Consider the following 20,854-nt stretch of genomic DNA (forward strand, 5'->3'; position numbering starts at 1 on the left):
ACTATGTATTCCTCCAGATTGCTGTAACAGACCCTGCATCACCTGCATCCAATAAAAATCTTGCTTGATGTTCAGTAGTTCTGTGATGACCCAGTTTTTGTTTGTATTTTTTTACATTACACCTCAGATCACCACCAAGGGACATAGTACCCAAAAATGTTATTCAGATTAAAACAACTTTCCAATTTACTTTGATCAAATGTGCTTCATTCTCCTGGTATTCTTTGTTGAAGGAGCAGCAATGTATTACTGGGAGCTAGCTGAGCACATCTTGTAAGCCAGTGACAAAAGGCATATATGTGCAAACACCAATCAGTAGCTAGATTCCAATAGTACATTGTAGAAAAGCGTGACTAGGTAGGCTTAGGAGCAGCAAAGGCTACCAAGAGAACAAAGCAAATAATATAATAGAAGTAAATAGGAAAATGTATTAAAATTGCTTGCTCTGTCTGAATCATAAAAAGAAAAAAATTGGATCTCATGTCCCTTTAATACACAGGAGCTAATAAAGTAAAACAATCAAGTGTATGGTGAATAAAATAAAGGTTTGTGTCCCTGAAGTATCATTTCAGTCTGATATAATGCCTTTATTTATAGAGTTCCTGCTACATAACTTTCCCTAATTATATTCAGCAGAGGTGATGAGAAAAAGAAATGCAAACCAATGCTTGTGCTAACTAAATGACAGTGACAAGTACTGTATACTCCAGCAACAAATGTTGCTTGCTTATTGAAACAGCAAATAAGGTCTTCTGAAAACTCTCACATGTGGCTGGTACATTAATTTATTGCGAGGTAGCAACTTACAGAGTGTTTTAAGTCTCTTTAAATTTAGTGAAATATACCTTTACCTGCAACAGACTACGCAGTGATTTATTACCTCCAAGCACAAGACCATTCACATCTGTCCTTGATTGGCCACAGCATAGGAGACCAGAAACGAGTATTCTACCAGCCTTTTTAAAAGGCGCATCCATGAATTTGCAAAACCATACACATTGTGCTAACAAACCTACAGTGTTAATGGTTTTTAAAGCATTTATTTTATAATGCAGCTTTCTAAAGGCTGATAACCACTATACATTTAATGTCCCTTTAAGTGGGATATCAAACTCTCAAGCCTTTTCATTACAGAGTGTAGTGTGCACTCCTGTTAAGAAATTAGCTTTATTATGTGCACCTAATCACAACTGCCTTATATAGGTTCCCAAATCAGAGTTTGCTGTGTGAAAACTTGCTTGGTGTTTAGCTGCCTTTCCTATGACATTCTAGTCCATTAGGAGATCTGCCATCAAAATTATTAATGAGAGAAGAGGATAATCTGGCTTTTGCATCCCAAATGTGTTAACACACAAAACAAACTAAAGAAAGAGGCTTTCTAAGGCTTTTTGAGACCTTCAGGGCTGCAAAATCTACTCAGTGGAGGCAGATGCATTATTGATGGCTGATTAATGAGGCTGAAAGGAAGGGCTTTTTTTCCCTTAAATATCATCAAAACATGATTTGTGCAGCTTACGTCAGAACCTTTTTTATAATTAACCATTTTAAACTATCTAAACCAACAATTACAATGATAAATATACACATTAGATTATTTTAGTTATGTCTGTCTCAGTATAAAAGCTATAATTCACATACGACTAGATTACGAGTTTTGCAGTGAGCTGAAAAAGCAGCGTTAACAGGTCCTAACGCTGCTTTTTCACTACCGCTGCTATTACGAGTCTTGCAGGTTTAGGGGCACCGCACAATTTTTTTGGCCTTACTGCAAACCGACTTACGTAAACCCTTTTATCTATGGGACTTCCGGTATTATGAGTCTGTCCTGGGAGGCCAAAAAGTGAGCGGTACACCCTCTACCTCCGAGATTCCTAACGCATTCTAAAGTCAGTAGTTATGAGTTTTACACTACAACGCTGTAGCATAAAACTCATAACTAAAGTGCTAAAAAGTACACTAACACCCATAAACTACCTATTAACCCCTAAACCGAGGCCCCCCTCATCGCAAACACTAAAATTAAATTATTAACCCCTAATCTGCCGCTCTGGACTTTGCCGCCACTATAATAAACATATTAACCCCTAAACCGCCGCACTCTCGCCTTGCAAACACTAGTTAAATATTATTAACCCCTAATCTTCCGCCCCTAACATCACCGCCACCTACATTATACTTATTAACCCCTAATCTTCCGCTCCGGACATTGCCGCAACCTACATTATATTTATTAACCCCTAATCTGCCGCCCCCAATGTTGCCGCAACCTACCTACACTTATTAACCCCTAATCTGCCGCAAAAGGCCCCGCAAAAGTCCCTTTTAAGGGCTATTGATAGTTTAGTTTAGGCTAGGGTTTTTTTTATTTTTTGGGGGGCTTTTTTATTGTGATAGGGCTATTAGATTAGATGTAATTAGTTTAAAAGATCTGTAATTTGTTTTTTATTTTCTGTAATTTAGTGTTTGTTTGTTTTTTGTGATTTAGCTAATTTAATTTATTTAATTGTATTTAATTTAGGTAATTTATTTAATTGTAGTGTAGTGTTAGGTTTTATTTTACAGGTCAATTTGTATTTATTTTAGCTAGGTAGTTATTAAATGGTTAATAACTATTTAATAACTATTCTACCTAGTTAAAATAAATACAAAATTGCCTGTAAAATAAAAATAAACCCTAAGATAGCTACAATGTAACTATTAGTTATATTGTAGCTAGATTAGGGTTTATTTAACAGGTAAGTATTTAGTTTTAAATAGGAATAATTTAGTTAATTATAGTAATTTTCTTTAGATTTATTTAAATTATATTTAAGTTAGGGGGTGTTCGATTAGATATTAGGGGTTAATACATTTAATGTTGGGGGCGGCAGATTAGGGGTTAATAAATATAATGTAGGTTGCTGCGATGTCCGGAGCGGAAGATTAGGGGTTAATAAGTATAATGTAGGTGGCGGCAGATTAGGTGTTAAGAATAATGTAGGTGTTGGCGATGTCGGGGGCAGCAGATTAGGGGTTAATAAGTGTAAGATTAGGGGTGTTTAGACTCGGGGTTCATGTTAGGTATAAACATAAAATGTGTTTCCCCATAGGAATCAATGGGGCTGCGTTACTGAGATTTACGCTGCTTTATTGCAGGTGTTAGACTTTTTCTCAGCCGGCTCTCCCCATTGATGTCTTTGGGGAAATCGTGCACGAGCATGTACAACCAGCACACCGCTGACTTAAGCAGCACTGGTATTGGAGTGCAGTATGGAGCAAAATTTTGCTCTATGCTCACTTCTTGCCTTTTAACGCCGGGTTTGTAAAAACCTGTAATACCAGCGCTGTAGGTAAGTGAACGGTGAGAAAGTAATAGGTGCCACCATGTTGTAACCTAGGATTCTTTCACTGCTAAGGTAAATTAGGGAGAGGTAGAGTGTGCAACCAATGAATGTGTGGAATATATCAGTGTTAAAGTGACATGAAACCAAATTTTTTCTTTCATGACTCAGAAAGAACATGCAATTTTAAACAGTTTTCGAATCGACTTTTATTATCTATTTGTTTCATTCTCTTGATATCCCTTGTTGAAAAGCATATCTAAGTAGGCTCAGTAGCTGCTGATTGGTGGCTGCACATATTTGCCTCGTGTGATTGGCAAACCCATGTGCATTGCTATTTCTTAAACAAGGGATACCTAAAGAATGAAGCAAATTAGATAATAGAATTAAATTGGAATGTTTAAAACTGTATTCTCTATCTAAATTAGGAATTTAAGTCTGCATTTCCACACAATTTTCAGCATTAAATTACAGTAAAAGTGGGCCAAAATAAATTATACAATTATATTGCAGTCTTTTTTTTTTTTTTTTTTTTTTTTAACTAAACATAAAAAAATTGATGTGTTTAATGTGCCTTAAAGTAAGAGAAGTTTAAAAAAAAAATGGGTTAAGTTTCTGAAAGTACAGAGTCCTGTGACAGACTTGCTTAAAGGGATGAGAAACGCTAAAAAAACCCAACTCATCCATTCATTCCAGTGGTCAATATAAACATAAAAATTTGCTTAAATACCTCCCATTTTATTAATTTAGTAGTTTCGTCGCAATTTTGACTACAAAAAGCGCCGATTTTCAAACCCACCGTGGGTCTTATTTTCATAGACCAATCACAGTGGGCAACCTTGGTTCTCTGCATGCGCGATGGGCTGAAAGTTCAACATTGAAGCTCTTGCGCAGGTAGATTTTCCCTTCTATTATGTGACTTAAAGGCGCTCTGTAGTGCAGGATCCTCCATATCTCAGATCCGCAAGCAAAAAAAAGTTCCCTAAAACGCAAAAAAAGATTTACCTATGTAATGCACATACAATTAGCTTGGTTTTAAATGTGCATGCGCTCGGGAGTACAGACATAACTAATTAATATCTAAATGTAATACGCTGCCATTGGGAAAACGTTTTTCAGAAGTCACAACCATTTTATGGGGCTGGCTAATATTACGTCACAGTGGAAAAGCAAAATCTTATTTTTTTTTTTAAGCTTCGTTAAAAGATCAAGTAGGTGCAATTTCATTAGTATTACATAAACTTTCAAATGATGTGTTTGTTATATGATTTTTTTTTTAATTAATAATCCTTTAAAAGATGTGTATTCAGTGTTAGTGGGAGGCTTCAGCAGATTTATACATGTAGTTACATATTTTACTGCCAGTCACAGATGATGAATAGTCAGGAAATGTATAAACCAAACTCAAAGTTTCAGGGTAATGAAGATTAGCAGTCAGCAGCAGGCAAACATACAGTACATTAAAACACAATTGTAATGTACTTCACAAAGCAGTTGTGAATGATTGGAGCTGTGTGTGTCCCGGGACAGACCACACACCTGTCGTAACCAAACCAACCAATCAGACAGGTAAGCACCTGTCCTAACCACCCAATCCGGCAGGTAAACACCTGTCCTAACTAACGAATCAGGCAGGTACATTTTGTTGATTTACTATGAACACTAACCAAAAAAAGTTTACAACTTAGAAAAATATAAAAAAATAAAATTACTCTTTTTTTTTTAATAACATTAAAAGGGATATTCGAATACAAAGTATTCAGAGGCTACAAGCCCCAGAGTAGTTTGAAAAAACAAACAAACTGTGATTGGTACTGAAAGACTCGGAGCTTATTGCACACAAAAAAAAGTTAGATTTTTTGGGGCTGAAATATAGGTTTAAATAACTTCTAGAAGTTTGCATATAGGACACGCTTCTCAGAAGTTGTTGAAAACATTTCTTACAAAAGAAAATATTTCCTTCTTCTCTATCACCAAACTTCTATGACAAAAAGTGCTTAGTACCATGTTTTGGGCTCCTTTTATCTAGCAGTTAGCAGGCCTGGATGTGTGAACCTGCACAGCAAAAAGGCTCCAAAGCTGCCTTCACAGTTTTATTTGATAGAACCCTTTGTCCAAATCACTTTATGGAAAAAACACTTTAGGGGAGTCCTACACAAACCTATTCACGGGTCTAATTTTAAAACCATCACATATTAAAATGTGAAGGTCTAGTTGAAAAATGTTTATCTTAATATGACAGATGAGATTTTATGGTCAAAACATGGCATTAAAAACCTCTCTTTTTCCATAAATTAAGGGGCAGAGATTATACTTTTCCTTTGTAAAAATTGAGGATGGCTTTTGTCCTATGGAGATGCCAAGTCAAATTAAGATTATGGTCACACACAGTTTCCCACTTTATCTATATAATGATTGCACTTTAAGTGTAGGTTTCTAATACATATTAGTTTATTTAGATTTGATATCAAATATAAAAGGGGGAAAAAAAACAAAGAAACACTCACTCATAGAAAATATCTGGAAAATGTCTTAGTTGATTTCCAGAAAAATATTAAATTTGGCAGCTGACGTTGTTTTAGGCATAGACAGATGAAAATTAAAGACAGAGCCTTCAGTTTTTTTATATCTTACATTGCTGTGACCTACCGCAGTGTTTTTAAAAGTCTGTCCGGGGGCTGGTTCCTGTGGGACTTTATCTACTCGTCCCTGGGAGTAGGACCAGAAAAAAAAAAAAACTATGAGGGAAATCAGGAGTAGGGAAATAAAGGAATAAGGAATGTGGTGGCGATAGGGTTGGCAAAATTTGAAATAGTGGACTATAAGAAATGCAATCACAATAGGTTTGACACAATTTGACATTTTTGGGTATAAGGAATGTGAATGAACATTTAGGAATGGGAAATGCTGATTTAATTGACATTTCTAAGCAAAAGTGCTGTATGTTGTGGCCCCTGGCATCTTGTGAGCTTGACGCAGAGACACAGGCAGTGTGGGTATGGCTCAGGCAGTCCCTTAAAATCAGAACACAGTGGGGTTGTGGGAAGGAATTGGGCTAGACCTTCCAACCCATGACTATACCGCGGAATGGTTCGGAGATTAACTACTTCTGCTGCTACTCCTCCAAAATACTGCATATTTAGTAAAGTGTTTAACTGTGTATTTACTGTAAATATTTCACATTCAAATGTTCTGCACATAGCAGAATATGTTCTAAGTATTTTTTAAATAGATACTGCTATATATATTTTTTATTAGTTTTTTTCCCCACTTTTTGCGCTTCTTTGAAGTCTATGGAGGAATACGTTAATATGGTCACAATATTCTAATCTTGGCAATTTTCGCATGTCGGGTTAGCGCGCAAGTGAAAACTTTTTACTTTAAACTTGTAATACGGTGCAAAAAGCAGAACTCAAGCAAAGTTTAAGCTTGAACAGGAGCACTAAATTGCACTCCACTCGTAAACTAGCCCTTTGTAAGGTACTTTTATAAGAAGAGGCAGTAGAGAATCCTGCGGTATTCTGAAAGTTTACTCTTAAAAGGCACATTAAACACTAAATAAATGCTAGATAATGATGTATCAAAGCTAAGTTTAGCATAAAACTAAATCATAGATGTATTTTTTTTAAATTATATTAGCTGATTAATTATAAAGTGTAAAGTCTTATTTTTTTTTTTATAAAGTAATAGGTTCCCTTCGTGTAACCTGGGATTCCCTTACAAATTTTTCTCTGCTGAGGCCAATAAAGGACAGCTATAAACAAGTCACGTGAGTGTGCAAACAACGGTTCTGTGGAATGTAGCATTGCTTGGAGTCTAAACTTCTAATTCTAGCAGTAACTGGAAAGCTCTCACACTTGATTATTAAAATTACAGGAAAAGGTACAAAGTAAACAATGCATTTATATTACATGTTTTTTACTATACCCTAATGAGATTGTAATATAAAATGTTTAGAATATCACCAATCTACACAGTTATTGACAAAGTACCTGACTAGATTTGTTCCTATTTAGCAACAACTTAAGGAGAGGCGATAAGCAATGCTAAATAAGTTATCTATCCCTAGACTGCAAAGCAGTGCACATTTTACTAACAAAAGTACACATTTAAAACATAAAAAAAACTTTTTGTATGCAGATATTTTGCCACGTAGCGCTTATTTGCTGATGTACTTAATATAAATACAAAAGTTACTTTCACCTTTTTGCTATTTATGAGGTAGTTTACAGCTCCCACATTGAGATCTATAATTCATTTGGTAACTGGAGGTGGTATATTTACACTTAACTCAAAATGTCTTTAAAAATGTCCCCCCACCCCCCAGTAGAAGCCATGCACAGAGACTGGATTTCTACAAATTGTTCATCACCCAATTATAAATATATTTGTGAAGCAAGTAAATAAGATTGGTTTAGTCATACAGTAATAATACAATCCATTTATTTTGCCCTTTAAAAATGCAGATCTAAGTAAGGGGTGACTGAGAAGTTATCATAAATAAGACTCCTTATTGTTTCAATTCCAGAGAGTGACAATCAATGTTCTATTGTAACTCTGTGCATGTGTATATATGTATATGAAATATATATTTAATAGGAATGATATATTCTCTAGGATTAGGGTGGCTAACATACTTTTTATTTTAGCTCAGTGCTTAACTATCAGGTAATACTGAAATGGTAAAAGGAAACCTGTAAAAGGCTATTAAAAAAAAGAATCATCTTTACGCCAATACATCATTTTATCACTATATATCTGACCTGAATATGGAGATGAAGCACGCTGGCTCATATCATACATTTTAAGATTGACACTTTTTTTTTACTTTTTGACTTTTTCAATAATTAAAAAATATAGACATCAATGTTTAACAAAATCCTCACCAACAATGAGCTATAATTATTGCATCCACCAGTGCTCTTTAAATATTTCGTTAAAAAGAACTTTTACTTACACTGTTTACAAAATACACAAGTAATGAAACGGATACTTTGAAAAGACAACAAATATCATTTATAGCCAGTACATGCTTCTAAATTACACTACATGCATTTTGTTTTTGCTGCTGTCACCATATACAATATTGTATTCTACAGATCACTAATGTTAAACAAAGATTGTTTTGTTAGCTTGAGCAAGCATGCCAAGGGGACGCTGAACACAACACATGGATGGTTCTTATGAAAGGGGAAAGGTGGGATCATGCATTTCCGGGAATTAAAGGAACAGTTAGTGGTTATTCTGATTGACGGTTGATGGGTAATGGTGAGGGTGGTTTGGATGTATGCGTGAAATACCTTAAGTCCAAGCCAGTAAGCCCATATAACAGCAATAGCATGTTTATTTCTAGCCTCCTCCTTCAGACGTCTCAGTTCCTTTCGCGCCTGTGATGCATTTGAAAAGGAAGTTATAGAAAAGCCTAAAAGCGTAAAAAGTTATGCAAGGATTCCAAAGGAATGTGGACCAGGAACACAGGAAGTGACGTTACAAAGTAGTTTAAGCTGGTTATATGACTTCTTATATATTAATAATAATGTGTGAGCATTATGTGTCACATTAAGTAGTTAATAGCTTTTCTTTTTTATAAAGAGGTCCCAAAGGTTTATCGGAGGTGCAAGAAATGGTTGTGCCATACCTGTGTTCCGTGCCAATACGCTGCAATTGTAGTAACTGCTTCATTACAACGCTTCTGATATTTAAGTTCCCGGAGGATTTTTCGTGCCTACGTTAAAAAAAAATAAAAAAAAATGATTGTAATATTTTTCATATATCTTTGCATACATACTTTTTAAAATTAAATAAACTGGCAGATGCCAACATAATATAGACACAGGAGTTAGTACATTACACATATTTAAAAAAAACAACAAAAAAACGCACTATGTCCTCTATTTATCAAGGTCTGGCGGACCTGATCCGACAGTGCGGATCAGGTCCGCCAGACCTCGCTGAATACGGAAAGCAATACGCTCTCCGTATTCAGCATTGCACCAGCAGCTCACAAGAGCTGCTGGTGCAACGCTGCCCCCTGCAGACTCGCGGCCAATGGGCCGCCAGTAGGGGGGTGTCAGTCAACCCGATCGTACTCGATCGGGTTGATTTCTGGCGATGTCTGTCCGCCTGCTCAGATCAGGCGGACAGGTTATGGAGCAGCGGTCTTTGTGAACGCTGCTTCATAACTGCTGTTTCTGGCGAGTCTGAAGACTCGCCAGAAACACGGGCCGTCAAGCTCCTTTCGGAGCTTGATAGATAGGCCCCACTGAATGTGTTTAAGAAAATTAAACAAGTAGAATTCTAAAATTGAATAATATTAGAACAAAAGCAAAGGGCTACTTAACTACACAGCTGCAAGGTAAGAAAAAACAAGTTATGCATCCAAACATCCTCTCTAAAGAATTCAGTCTATTTCATATTATAGGGGCAGCAAACACACAGATTGCAATACAAAATGTTTAATTATACACAGTAAAAAAAATTGCAGAGATCAGATAAGAAAACTGAAAAACAATGGAATGCTATCTAACAAAATGACATTGACTAGCTGTGTCTACTTCAGTTGCAAGTCCTGATTGGCTCCTCCTAAATAAGGAAAGTTTTGCTAGTGAAAACGAATACAATGTTTCACATTCACTTTATATGTTAATTTATTGCAAGACTGCAGACAAATATTGTAATTACACGTTGTCTACTGTCGTTTTAACTATGTATTAGCTGGATAAGCGGGTACGACTTGCCACGGCTTTGTTAAACCGAGTTTCATTAGGGCTGGATACCGGTTTTATTGATTTTATGCACTGCATCATCACTCCCTGAGTGCAGCTCTACAAATAGGTTGCAGAACATGGTTAATATAGCAGAGGGAAAATATGTATTTAGTAGCTTAAGGTTTTCCAACAACAGTATCTACGTCAGTAATTATTAGTAATTGGCAAATGAGGAACAACATCAGATTTGTTGTAGGATGAGCAAACCTAATAATTTGTGTTGATCAAAACAAAACACAGAAATACACCCATTTAAAAGAATTGTTATGGCAAGGTTAGCACAGACTATATGCAAACGCATCCAGTTGTAGAAAAGCAGCAAAGTATTCCAGCCAAACCAGTTAAAGAGATATTCTGGTCCAAATTTAAATGCACATAGATGAATGAAATCTAAATAGAAACATATTTGCAATATACATGTATTGGTAAAAATGCTTCTAGAAAAAGCTATCACTAGTGTTAACATTTTTCTCTGCACGTGCATGTGAAACATAGCTAGATATTCTCTGTGCACAGCATTTAAAATACTGCAGCTGCTCAGAGCCCCAGTGGGGCTTATATCATGTCAACAATGAACGAATTGAGTCATTACCAGAGGCTCTCTGAGCAAGTGCTGTGTTTAAAATGCTGGTGCACGGTGACATTTTAATACACTTTTGAAACAGCTATAGCTTTTATTAGAAGAATTTTTGCCAATACGTGTATATTACAAAAACGCTTCTATTCACAGCTGAAAAGCATCCATGTGGGTTCCAATTTTGGCTGAAATGCCTGTTTAATGTTAATGGATGGGCACACCGGTGCATATGGGGAGAGGTAGAGTTGTAATAAAATTACCTTTATGGTCGGACACCATTAGAGAATGGGAGTTCTGCTAAAAATGTCTACATGATGCCATTGTTGTCCCCAGGCTTTAGATGGGAAACATTAACAGGCAAATATTTCTTTTAACAATTACAGAATAGTAAGAGAGGAAAAAACATTTATATAAAAACTCACCTTCCATCCTCTGGTGTAGGATTGTACCACAATAGTGGAGCTTTTAATCCGCCGGTACTTATTCTGTTGCTGTATAGGAGAAAAGCAGTAAAACTGGACTTCAGATATTGAAGATACTAGAAACCCAGCAAATATACAGTTACCTAAGTTTGCTTTGTTTTCTTGGTATCCTTTATTTAACATCATACCTAAGCAAGCTCAGGGACAGCAATGCACTACTGGGAGCTAGCTGCCGATTGGCAGCTGCACATATATGCCCTCTCATCATTGGCTCACCCAATGTATTCAGTTATCTCCCAGTAGTGCATTGCTGCTCCTTCAGCAAAGGATATAAAGAGAATTAAGTAAATGTAGCAATAGAAGTAAATTGGAAGAGATGTTTTAAACTGTATACGGTTTCTGAATAAAAAAATAAATGTGTTTCATGTCCCTTTGAAGTGACAGTAGTCAAAAATAAACTTTCATGATTCACATAGAGCCTGTAATTTCAAAGAACTTTCCAATTTACTTTTATCATCAATTTTGCTTTGTTCTCTTGGTATTCTTAGTTCAAAGTTAAATCTAGGTATGCTCATATGCTAATTTATTTGCCATTAAAGGCCGCCTCTTATATCAATGCATTTTGAAAAGTTTTTCCACAACTAGAGGGCGTTAGTTCAGTGTGCCATATAAATAACCTTGTGCTCATGCCTGTGGAGTTATTTATAAGTCAGCACTGATTGGATAAAATGCAAGTCTGTTAAAAGAACTGAAATAAGGGGGAAGTCTGAAGAGGCTTAGATATAAGGTAATCACAGAGGTAAAAAGTGTATTAATATAACTGTGTTACTTGTGCAAAACTGAGGAATGGGATTATCTATCTTTTTAAATAAAAATTCTGGTGTAGACCGTCTCTTTAAAAAAAGCTTAAAAGCTAAAAGCAACAAAACTACTCTCTCTACCATGTACTTGAGAGTAGACCTGGTAAAATATATGTTTGCATAAAAAGTTTGCCTTAAACAACTGTTTAAATGAGTAGAAAACCCCATGTTTGCACAAGACTAACACTAAAGTATTGCTCACTGTCTGATTATGTCAATTCCCACAGTTTTAATAGCAAACAGGGATGTCAGGATAAGAGGTGTGAATGTCTGTGTGCCAAACATATAAACTGGATTATTAAAAATAATCTTTATTGTGTTATTTGACAAACACATTTTGAATTTGTCACAAATTAAATTGTGGAAAAAGAAAGAGAAAATTCCACCAAAAAATGCAATTACAGCACTCTGTGCCCAGACTAGAAAGGCAGAAACAGTTTGAATTTGTACCATCTCCCCATTAAATAGGTAATTTTTAAAGAACAATTAGGATGAACCAATCCCCTGTCACCATGAAACAAACCAGGTTGATCTACTTGACCATCCATCTTTCAGATTGAAGCCATATTCTGCAGCATTTCTAACTATACAGATCTCTTATAGAACAGGAAAGGAATGAGTCAAATCTTAAAAGTAACTTCTACCTCCAGTAGCATTAAGGTGACAGCTGTCCTTAAAATACCAGACACTCTCACAGAAGTGTAATGAGCAGATGTGGCACTTTTGTGACATCTGAACATATTTGCTGAAGTAGAAAATAATGGAAATCCTCAACTGCAAAACCTCATATATATGTACTGTACTGCAATCCTAAAAAAAATACAAAAATATTAAACTTACAAGATAACGCCTGACCCAGGCCGCAATCACAACCTGACTCTCCTTCATCAGAAGAAAACGAGTGCGACACTTCCACCCCCTGTAAATTTTCTGAATGAGGGTAGCCAAGTCCTCCAGACGTTCCTTTCTCAGATCTTCCAGCTTAAACAGCTAATTGCCATATGACAAGAATGAATTGCAAAGTTATTATAAGCAAATCTTAGTGACTCAGATGTGCATGATGTACAAATTAAAAAAGAGAACATTTTAAAGAAAGAAAATGATGATGTCATTTTTCCAAACAATCCGAATATTTTTTTATTTTTTTTTAAAGGGACAGTCTAGGCCAAAAAAACTTTCATGATTCAGATAGAGCAAGTAATTTTAAACAATTTTCCAATTTACTTTTATCACCAATTTTGCTTTGTTCCCTTGGTATTCTTAATTGAAAGCTTAACCTAGGAGGTTCATATGCTAATTTCTTAGACCTTGAAGGCCACCTCTTTTCAGAATGTATTTTAACAGTTTTTCACCACTAGAGAGTGTTAGTTCATGTATTTCATATAGATAACACTGTGCTCGTGCACGTGACGTTATCTGGGAGCAGGCACTGATTGGCTAAACTGCAAATCTGTCAAAAGAACAGATATAAAGGTGCAGTTTGCAGAGGCTTAGATACAAGATAATCACAGAGGTTAAAAGTATATTATTATAACTGTGTTGGTTATGCAAAACTGGGGAATGGGTAATAAAGGGATTATCTATCTTTTAAAACAATAAAAATTCTGGTGTAGACTGTCCCTTTAAATAAAGGAAGATAAGCTTGTGGAGATTTATAATATCCCCTTCCTTAAAGGGACATAATGCCCAAGCTAGTAAATCTGCAGTATAGGGACAAAAAAAAGCCACTAACACTGTACCTTCAAAATGATCACACTTAAATGTGGCAGAAATAAAACAAAAAAGTTGATCATCTGTGTGTAAAAGCAACAAATTAACAGTAACGTTAAAAATCAAACTTTCACGATTCAGATAGAACATGCAATATTAAAACAACTTTGCAATGAACTTCCATTATTTAATTTACTTTGTACTCTTGGTATCCTTTGTTGAAAAGCATACATAGGAAGGCTCAGAAGCAGCAATACACTTGCTGCTGATTAGTGTCTGCACACATAGGCTTTTGTACTGGCTCACCAGATCTGTTCAGTTAGCTCACAGCAGTGCACTGGTACTCTAAACAAATGATACCAAGAGAATGAAGCAAATTAGATAACAGAAGTTGGGAAGTTAAAAATTGTATGCTCTGAACCATGAAAGAACATGTTGGGTTTCATGTCCTTTAATGTACTGTGCAGATCTCCATCACCAATGTAAAATGGTTCTTTTAGAGGTTTCAGTGATCATTTTTATAATGTATGTGACCAGGCACCGATATACAACGATAATTCATGTGCACACCAATCCTGCAAAAATGACTTTTGTGACATCATAGGCCTGGGTGCAAAACCTACATTCATGTGGCCTAGCAATGTATCAATGAAAGATAATAATGCAGTGTCAAAAAATTGCAAACAATATATATATATATATATATATATATATATATATATACACACACATACATACATATATATATATACATACATACACACACACACATACATACACACATATATATATATTGCTAATTGGTGCATACAATCCAGCACATAGCTATGCAATCTCCATAGACAAACATTGGCAATTCAATGGGTTGTACTGATGAGCTTAGTGACTTTAACCATGCTACATGTCCGTTCATGACATTTCTTCCCTACTATATCCGCTTTGGTCTACTGGGTTTCCGAGGCCTCACATCAACATGCACAATTCAAAGCACCGTGCTATAAATGCATTCAAGTGATTAAACACAAACACTTTACAGACAGAATAATTACAAAGTATCTATGGCCACATAATAAATTGTGATTTAACTTTTTTTTTTGTTACAGATTTTTTTCTATCGTTCTACATATAGATCATACAAATATTTGCACATCAGCTGGTTTCATAAACTTTATATAGCTACAGTCTGTTGCAGCTTTATTTATACAATTCACATAGTTCTTCCCAACTAAGTGTACAACTCCCTGATCAAGAAAATACATCTTGCATGTTATATATACAAACAGTAATTATTTATTTTTAACGATGGCTTCCTTGCACGCATATGGTATGATTTAAAGTAACATACCGTTCGTGGGTTGCGGATAAATATTTTTGATCTTCCAAATGAGAACTCTTCTTTAGGGATTTCTAAATCATTAAGCAGCACTTCTACACCATCTCTGTAAAATAAAAATATATAGGTTTCATATTAGAACTTGTTTTAAAAGTAAAAAAAAAAATTAGCAAGAATACTGCAATGATTGCAGTTGATACAGTATGTTAATTGCTAATAAAGGGGTCCTTTCTAATCTATCAAAATTCCCACATATTGCAGTTTTTTTAGTGGGGTTTATAGTCTGAACAAATTCTAAATTGTTCAAAACCCCCTACACAAGCCATTTGTCACGATTTTCAGATGGATTTTATTTGATAACAGTACCATCCAAAAGGAACGATTTGAGCATACTTTAAAGTGCCCGGTTTTTAAATTTTTTATTAAAAACAGGTGCACTTTAAGTCATCAAAATTTACATTTCACTCCTGTTGTGAAAAAAATAAATTACCTTTTAATCTTGACAGCAGCTCCAGCTTCCTCCACCCATCGCAAAGCCTCTTCCTGGGTCAAAAGTGAGGAATCCGGCTTCCTCCAATCACGGCATTGAATCAGACCGTCACAAAGCCTCTTCCTGGGTCTAAAATGAGGAATCCGGCTTCCCCCTATCACGGCGTTGAATCAGACACTGATTCCCCCGGGGTGGGGGGAGCCATGATTGGAGGATGACCTATCCATTATTTCTGACATCAGAAATGGCTTGCGACAACCGGAGGAAGCTGGAGCTGCTGTCAAGTTTAAAAGGTAAGTATTTCACAATGTGAAACTCCAAAACTCCTGTTAAAGTGAATGTAAATTTTGATGCTAAAGTGCCCGATTTTTAAAAATTCGATTAAAAACAGGGGCACTTTAATTCATCAAAATTTACATTTCACTCGTTGTGAAAAAATACTTACCTTTTAAACTTAACAGCAGCTCCAGCTTCCTCTGGTCGTCGCAAGCCATTTCTGATGTCAGAAATGATGGATAGGTCATCCTCCAGTCACGGCTTCCCCTGAGGGAATCAGTGTCTGATTCAACGCTTTGATTGGAGGAAGCCGGATTCCTCATTTTAGACCCAGGAAGAGGCTTTGCGACGGGTGGAGGAAGCTGGAGCTGCTGTCAAGATTAAAAGGTTAGTTTTTTTCACAACAGGAGTGAAATGTAAATTTTTATGAATTAAAGTGCCCCTATTTTTAATCGAATTTTTAAGAACCGGGCACTTTAGCATCAAAATTAACATTCACTTTAACAGGAGTTTTGGAGTTTCACATTGGATCTATTGACAACGTAATTTTCCTGTTTAGAGTGGTAACTCAGATGGCTGGTTAATAAACACATTTCTTTTTATTTAATAAGTCACAAATATAGCTCAAATTACACTTTAAACTGTGATTCATGTCTATGAATCAAATAATTTATTTCTGTGTTTCCAGTGTCCAATAATGACTTAAATTAAATGATATTTGGAAAGTTTATAAGGTTTCTCTATACTGTATTTGAAGAATAAAAAAAACCCAGCAAAGATATATGAATGTTCAGACAAAAAGTAAAAACTACAAAAACAGGATATGTGCATATGCTGCTGAGGGATGGTGGTAACTTTTACTGGAAGCATTTTTGCTGGTGGAATTGTATTGTAGAGAAGCTTGTATTTCGGGTTGAGATGAAGCCGTAACATTTTTAACTACTGTCGGATGAACCCTCACAATTGTAGCTTACCCTACTGTACATGTTAGCATATGTACTGGAATAACCTCATTAATGTACTTTACTTTGTACAGCGCTGCAGAATCTGTTGGTGCTTTACAAGTAACCATTATTAATAATAATAATAAAACTAGTTAAGCTTCACCTGACACTTGTCATAATGGTGTATCTAGAATTTATATTGTTAAACTAATGACCTTGCAGACAGCTATTTAAAATGATAAAAGTATTTGGGCGCAGGAACAATAGTGAAACTAACAACAGATGTGTGACTGCGTAAACAGGAATGATCAGATTCTGGTGCTATGAGTCCTGGACGACTTCTGTGCACATATAAGAGTAAGGTGAACTGTGCATGTACAAGGCTACTGCACCCAAAAAAAACAAGCGTCCTCTCCTATAATAGTGGATTTCCATTTAAAAGGATCATTGAATACAGCAAGATTGCATAATCAACAAATGCATAATACAAATACAATGCAAAAGCACTTAGTCTGAGTTTCAAATGAATAGTAGATTTTTTCTGACAATTAAAATTACTTAAATTTTTCCTCACCCTATATCATGTGACAGCCATTTAACTTAAAAACCAGACACCCAAAAGGATTAAATTCATCCTATGACCTCAAATTTTTGGCAGTAGCCTCTCTCTGTCCCTAGACTTGCTGCACATTAGTGTCCTACACTATACTGTATATATATATATATATATATATATATATATATATATATATATATATATATATATATATATATATATATATCCTTTAACTATCAGTCCCCACAAGACATTTTTGCTTCATGAATACTATAAATATATATTTTCATGTGTTACCAATTCTAGTCCTTGGGATCTTAGATTACAATATTAGTCTAAAGACAAGTAAATGTCTTCTGTAATGTACCTAAACTATGCAGATTGGTTATATATTTTACAATCATCATACAATGGCACTCCAGCCATACATTTATACATTCTAGAAGTATCTATAATTTTTGGACCGTTAGTGACTTAGGGATGAGAGTTACATACAGCCAGGCCAGTGGGTTAAGATGCTACCATACATACATAATTGAAATTGTTACAGATGTGTTAACTTGTAATTAGTAGTACTGATCACTGTTTTCTATTTTGGATTTCTGGTGCATGGTCATGTGAAACGTGTAATATCCAGGATACAGGGACGATTACCATGTTCTTAGCATTACAAAATATCTGCTGTTAAGCTCATAACGGTCTCCAAACACATGAATCTTTTTTCATTTAACACATGTATAAGGTTTTTCTAGATGATTGTATTTATCTGTTTATTTATATACATGTATAAGCTTGTGTGGATTGCTACCATTTGCCCATAGAAGCATAGCCCAACTTGTGTTCAAGGTCTCATCTCATATTGCAGTTCCACAAACAATATGGAATTACTATTGCTACGCCCAATATGATATGTTCATAAGTAAATTAGTTGTAGGTTTTGATAGAAAAATAGTGTCCATAAATATCTGTGTTTGCATTTAGGTTCTTAAGTATTAGACTTATAATTACACCCACCGTCACTGTTCCTTTAGATAATCTGGCTCTATGTAGTCAGATATATTCTGCATTTCAGTGAGTATTCACTGAAGGAGAAAGCATACCAGCCTGTGTTTTCATGGTTTGGAATAATGTACTTGTAATTGATAAGTTAGCCCGATATAGACAAGTAAAGGTTAATATGAAGCAATATTGGTTAACCAATAGGGGTCAATTTACTCTTAAGAGGCGGTGAGTTTTTCTTAATTCCATTAGCTTTGACAACGGCATACAGCCGAAACGCGTCAGCTAGGCTTGCTGACTCCTATTTTATCTTGCTACACATGTATGTATTCTGACTATTTTTAAATTAGTTTTTGGAATAAAGTTTATTATTTTTTTAAATGCTGGTGCTCCTCTCCTCTTTTTTTCTTCCTTATGCATTGCTGATCTCACCAAGCGTGCAGCACCAGTGGATGGGTATATCCCTTTAACTCCCCAAAGCCCTGTGCAATGCCCTAACTGGATTGCTGTTATCCAATGGGAAGCGAGAAGACGGCACACACACCCCGTGACGTCTGAGGAGGGAGACGGATCTGTGACACCAGGAGGATTGGATCGGATACTCCAAAAGGAGTACAAGTCGCCAGCTACTACAATGTTTGCCCTGGTGTCCCTGCTCCCTGGGACCGGACGAGTCACACTTCGAGGGGTAAGCTGTTCACTGTTTATCTTTCGCTTATTTATTACTACGATTGACCGAGTTTACAGTTCTCCTGTTTGGATCACGCACTGCTGTTCATACATTGTTTGTCCGGATCTGTGTGTTAGGGAGCAATTTTTGCTTTATGTCTGAATCATGAACGTTTCTTTTTTACTTCACTTTCCCTTTAAGCTTATGTAGAGTTCTGAATGAATTTTTAAGTATAAATCTAAGCATTTTTGCAGTAGAACAGTTTTTGCATCTCAATAGTGCTTAGTGCGAAAAATAAAAATGTGTGTACATGTGGTAAATTACTCTTATTGACACATGTACATGTGACATATCATCAATATAGAAGTGACAACATTTAAAATAAGCATTTGTATGTAGTTTGTTTTTTAACTAATGCTTCCAAACTATTTGAAATGCATTACACCTATAAACAAAGGCCAAGGGCTAGATTACAAGTGAAGCGCTAAATTATTGCGCTCCTGCAAATGGGCAAATTTGCCCTTTTGCGGGACCGCAATAATTAACCAGCCATTACAAGTGTCTGGTTATTGCTACCGTGATCATTTCTGGGAGCTAGCTGATGATTGGTGAGCCAATAGCAAGAGGCATATGTGTGAAGCCAGCAGATTTGTTTCAGTAGTACATTGCTGTTCTGTGACTACGTGTTTCACCATTTTGATGGTGTCAAACACAGTTATATGCAAGTCATAGTACAGTAATAAAATACTCTTAACACGTTAGATCAGTTTCTATTTGCACTTATTTGTCTCTTTAGCAATCTTCAAGCAGATTAAATGGGCCATTGGTAAGGAGTAAAGTTATGTAGAAAACTTGCATTGTTTTTGACAAAATCTCAGTCTGTAAAACTGCAGTTTAGTCAACTGAGGTATTTTTATTTTATTTTTTAACTTGACCAGAAGCATTTTTTCTGCATTGAGTCAATACATTTATGATGTAGAAACACACATAAAACCCGCTTATGACTGAATTTGAACTTTAAAATGTAAATATTACAGAAAAATCTAAACAGACCATCTAGATAGAGTGCGTGACAGGCAGACACAATTGCAGCGGAATATTGGTGAAGTCTCTGCATATATCCCTGTTACGTACCTGGCAGGTCCTTTCCAGTGAGGCCATGTCTGCTTACACAACATCTTGTACCGCTCCAGACAAGGCTCATATGGCTGCCTGAAGGCGTAGCCGGCCCTCCTGACCCGAACATTCTCCAAGAGACCCAGATATCGGATTTGGTGACTTACAAGGGCATCAGTGAATATATGAGCAGCTTTCTTGTCATTTGGTTTAACGCATCTGAAATTTACACACAACACGCAAATTATAGACACTTACATTTATTAACATTTTACTACAATTTAAACTTCCAATTAAGTCAAATTAAAACTTTCAAGATTCAGATACAGTGTCTTAAATCTTAATTTACTTCTATTATCAAATGGGCTTTGCTCTGCTGGTATCCTTTGTTGAACTGTAAAGCTAGGTAGGATGATAGGCATTTAGGAGCACGTGTAACTTTTTTAAGTCTATTTCACCAGCGTTTACAACTATGTATAACATTTTTATAAGCATTGTTGCAAACACTGCTGCCAGAGAATTAAAGACACATACATGTGCCTGAGCTCACCTAGGATTACTCTATAACAAAGAATACAAAGAGAACTAAGCAAAATTGATAATAGAAGTGAATTGCTTAAAATGTCATGCTCTGTCTAGCTAATCATTTATGTTTGATTTTGAACCTACTGTCCCTTTAACTCAGACATTAATCAATGTGCTCTCTTGAGCTAATCAGTGCTGCATACATATGTATTGGTGAGAGCATCCATGTTCTAGTAATTAGCAGCGTTGTCATGCTGTTTAAAGGGACAGTCTAGTCCAAAATAAACTT

At 35.7% G+C, this 20,854-nt stretch overlaps 1 protein-coding gene across 3 annotated transcripts in view; it reads right to left on the reverse strand.

The window, feature by feature from the left end:
- MYO1B (myosin IB) overlaps nt 1-20,854 on the reverse strand; it is a 482,457-nt gene that overhangs the window by 42,480 nt on the left and 419,123 nt on the right. For 2 of the 3 annotated variants that reach the window (XM_053698592.1, XM_053698591.1), the window contains exons 18-22: nt 20,059-20,259; nt 15,002-15,095; nt 12,787-12,936; nt 11,087-11,155; nt 8,959-9,045 (exon numbers count right to left, since the gene is read on the reverse strand). In XM_053698592.1, the coding sequence (XP_053554567.1) occupies nt 8,959-9,045; nt 11,087-11,155; nt 12,787-12,936; nt 15,002-15,095; nt 20,059-20,259 (601 nt within the window). Of the gene's footprint in view, nt 1-8,620; nt 8,708-8,958; nt 9,046-11,086; nt 11,156-12,786; nt 12,937-15,001; nt 15,096-20,058; nt 20,260-20,854 lie in introns of all 3 variants that reach the window. The other variant, XM_053698590.1, reaches the window with a different exon arrangement.

The sequence above is a fragment of the Bombina bombina genome, chromosome 1 (assembly GCF_027579735.1).
Source record: "Bombina bombina isolate aBomBom1 chromosome 1, aBomBom1.pri, whole genome shotgun sequence".
Taxonomy (NCBI): domain Eukaryota; kingdom Metazoa; phylum Chordata; class Amphibia; order Anura; family Bombinatoridae; genus Bombina; species Bombina bombina.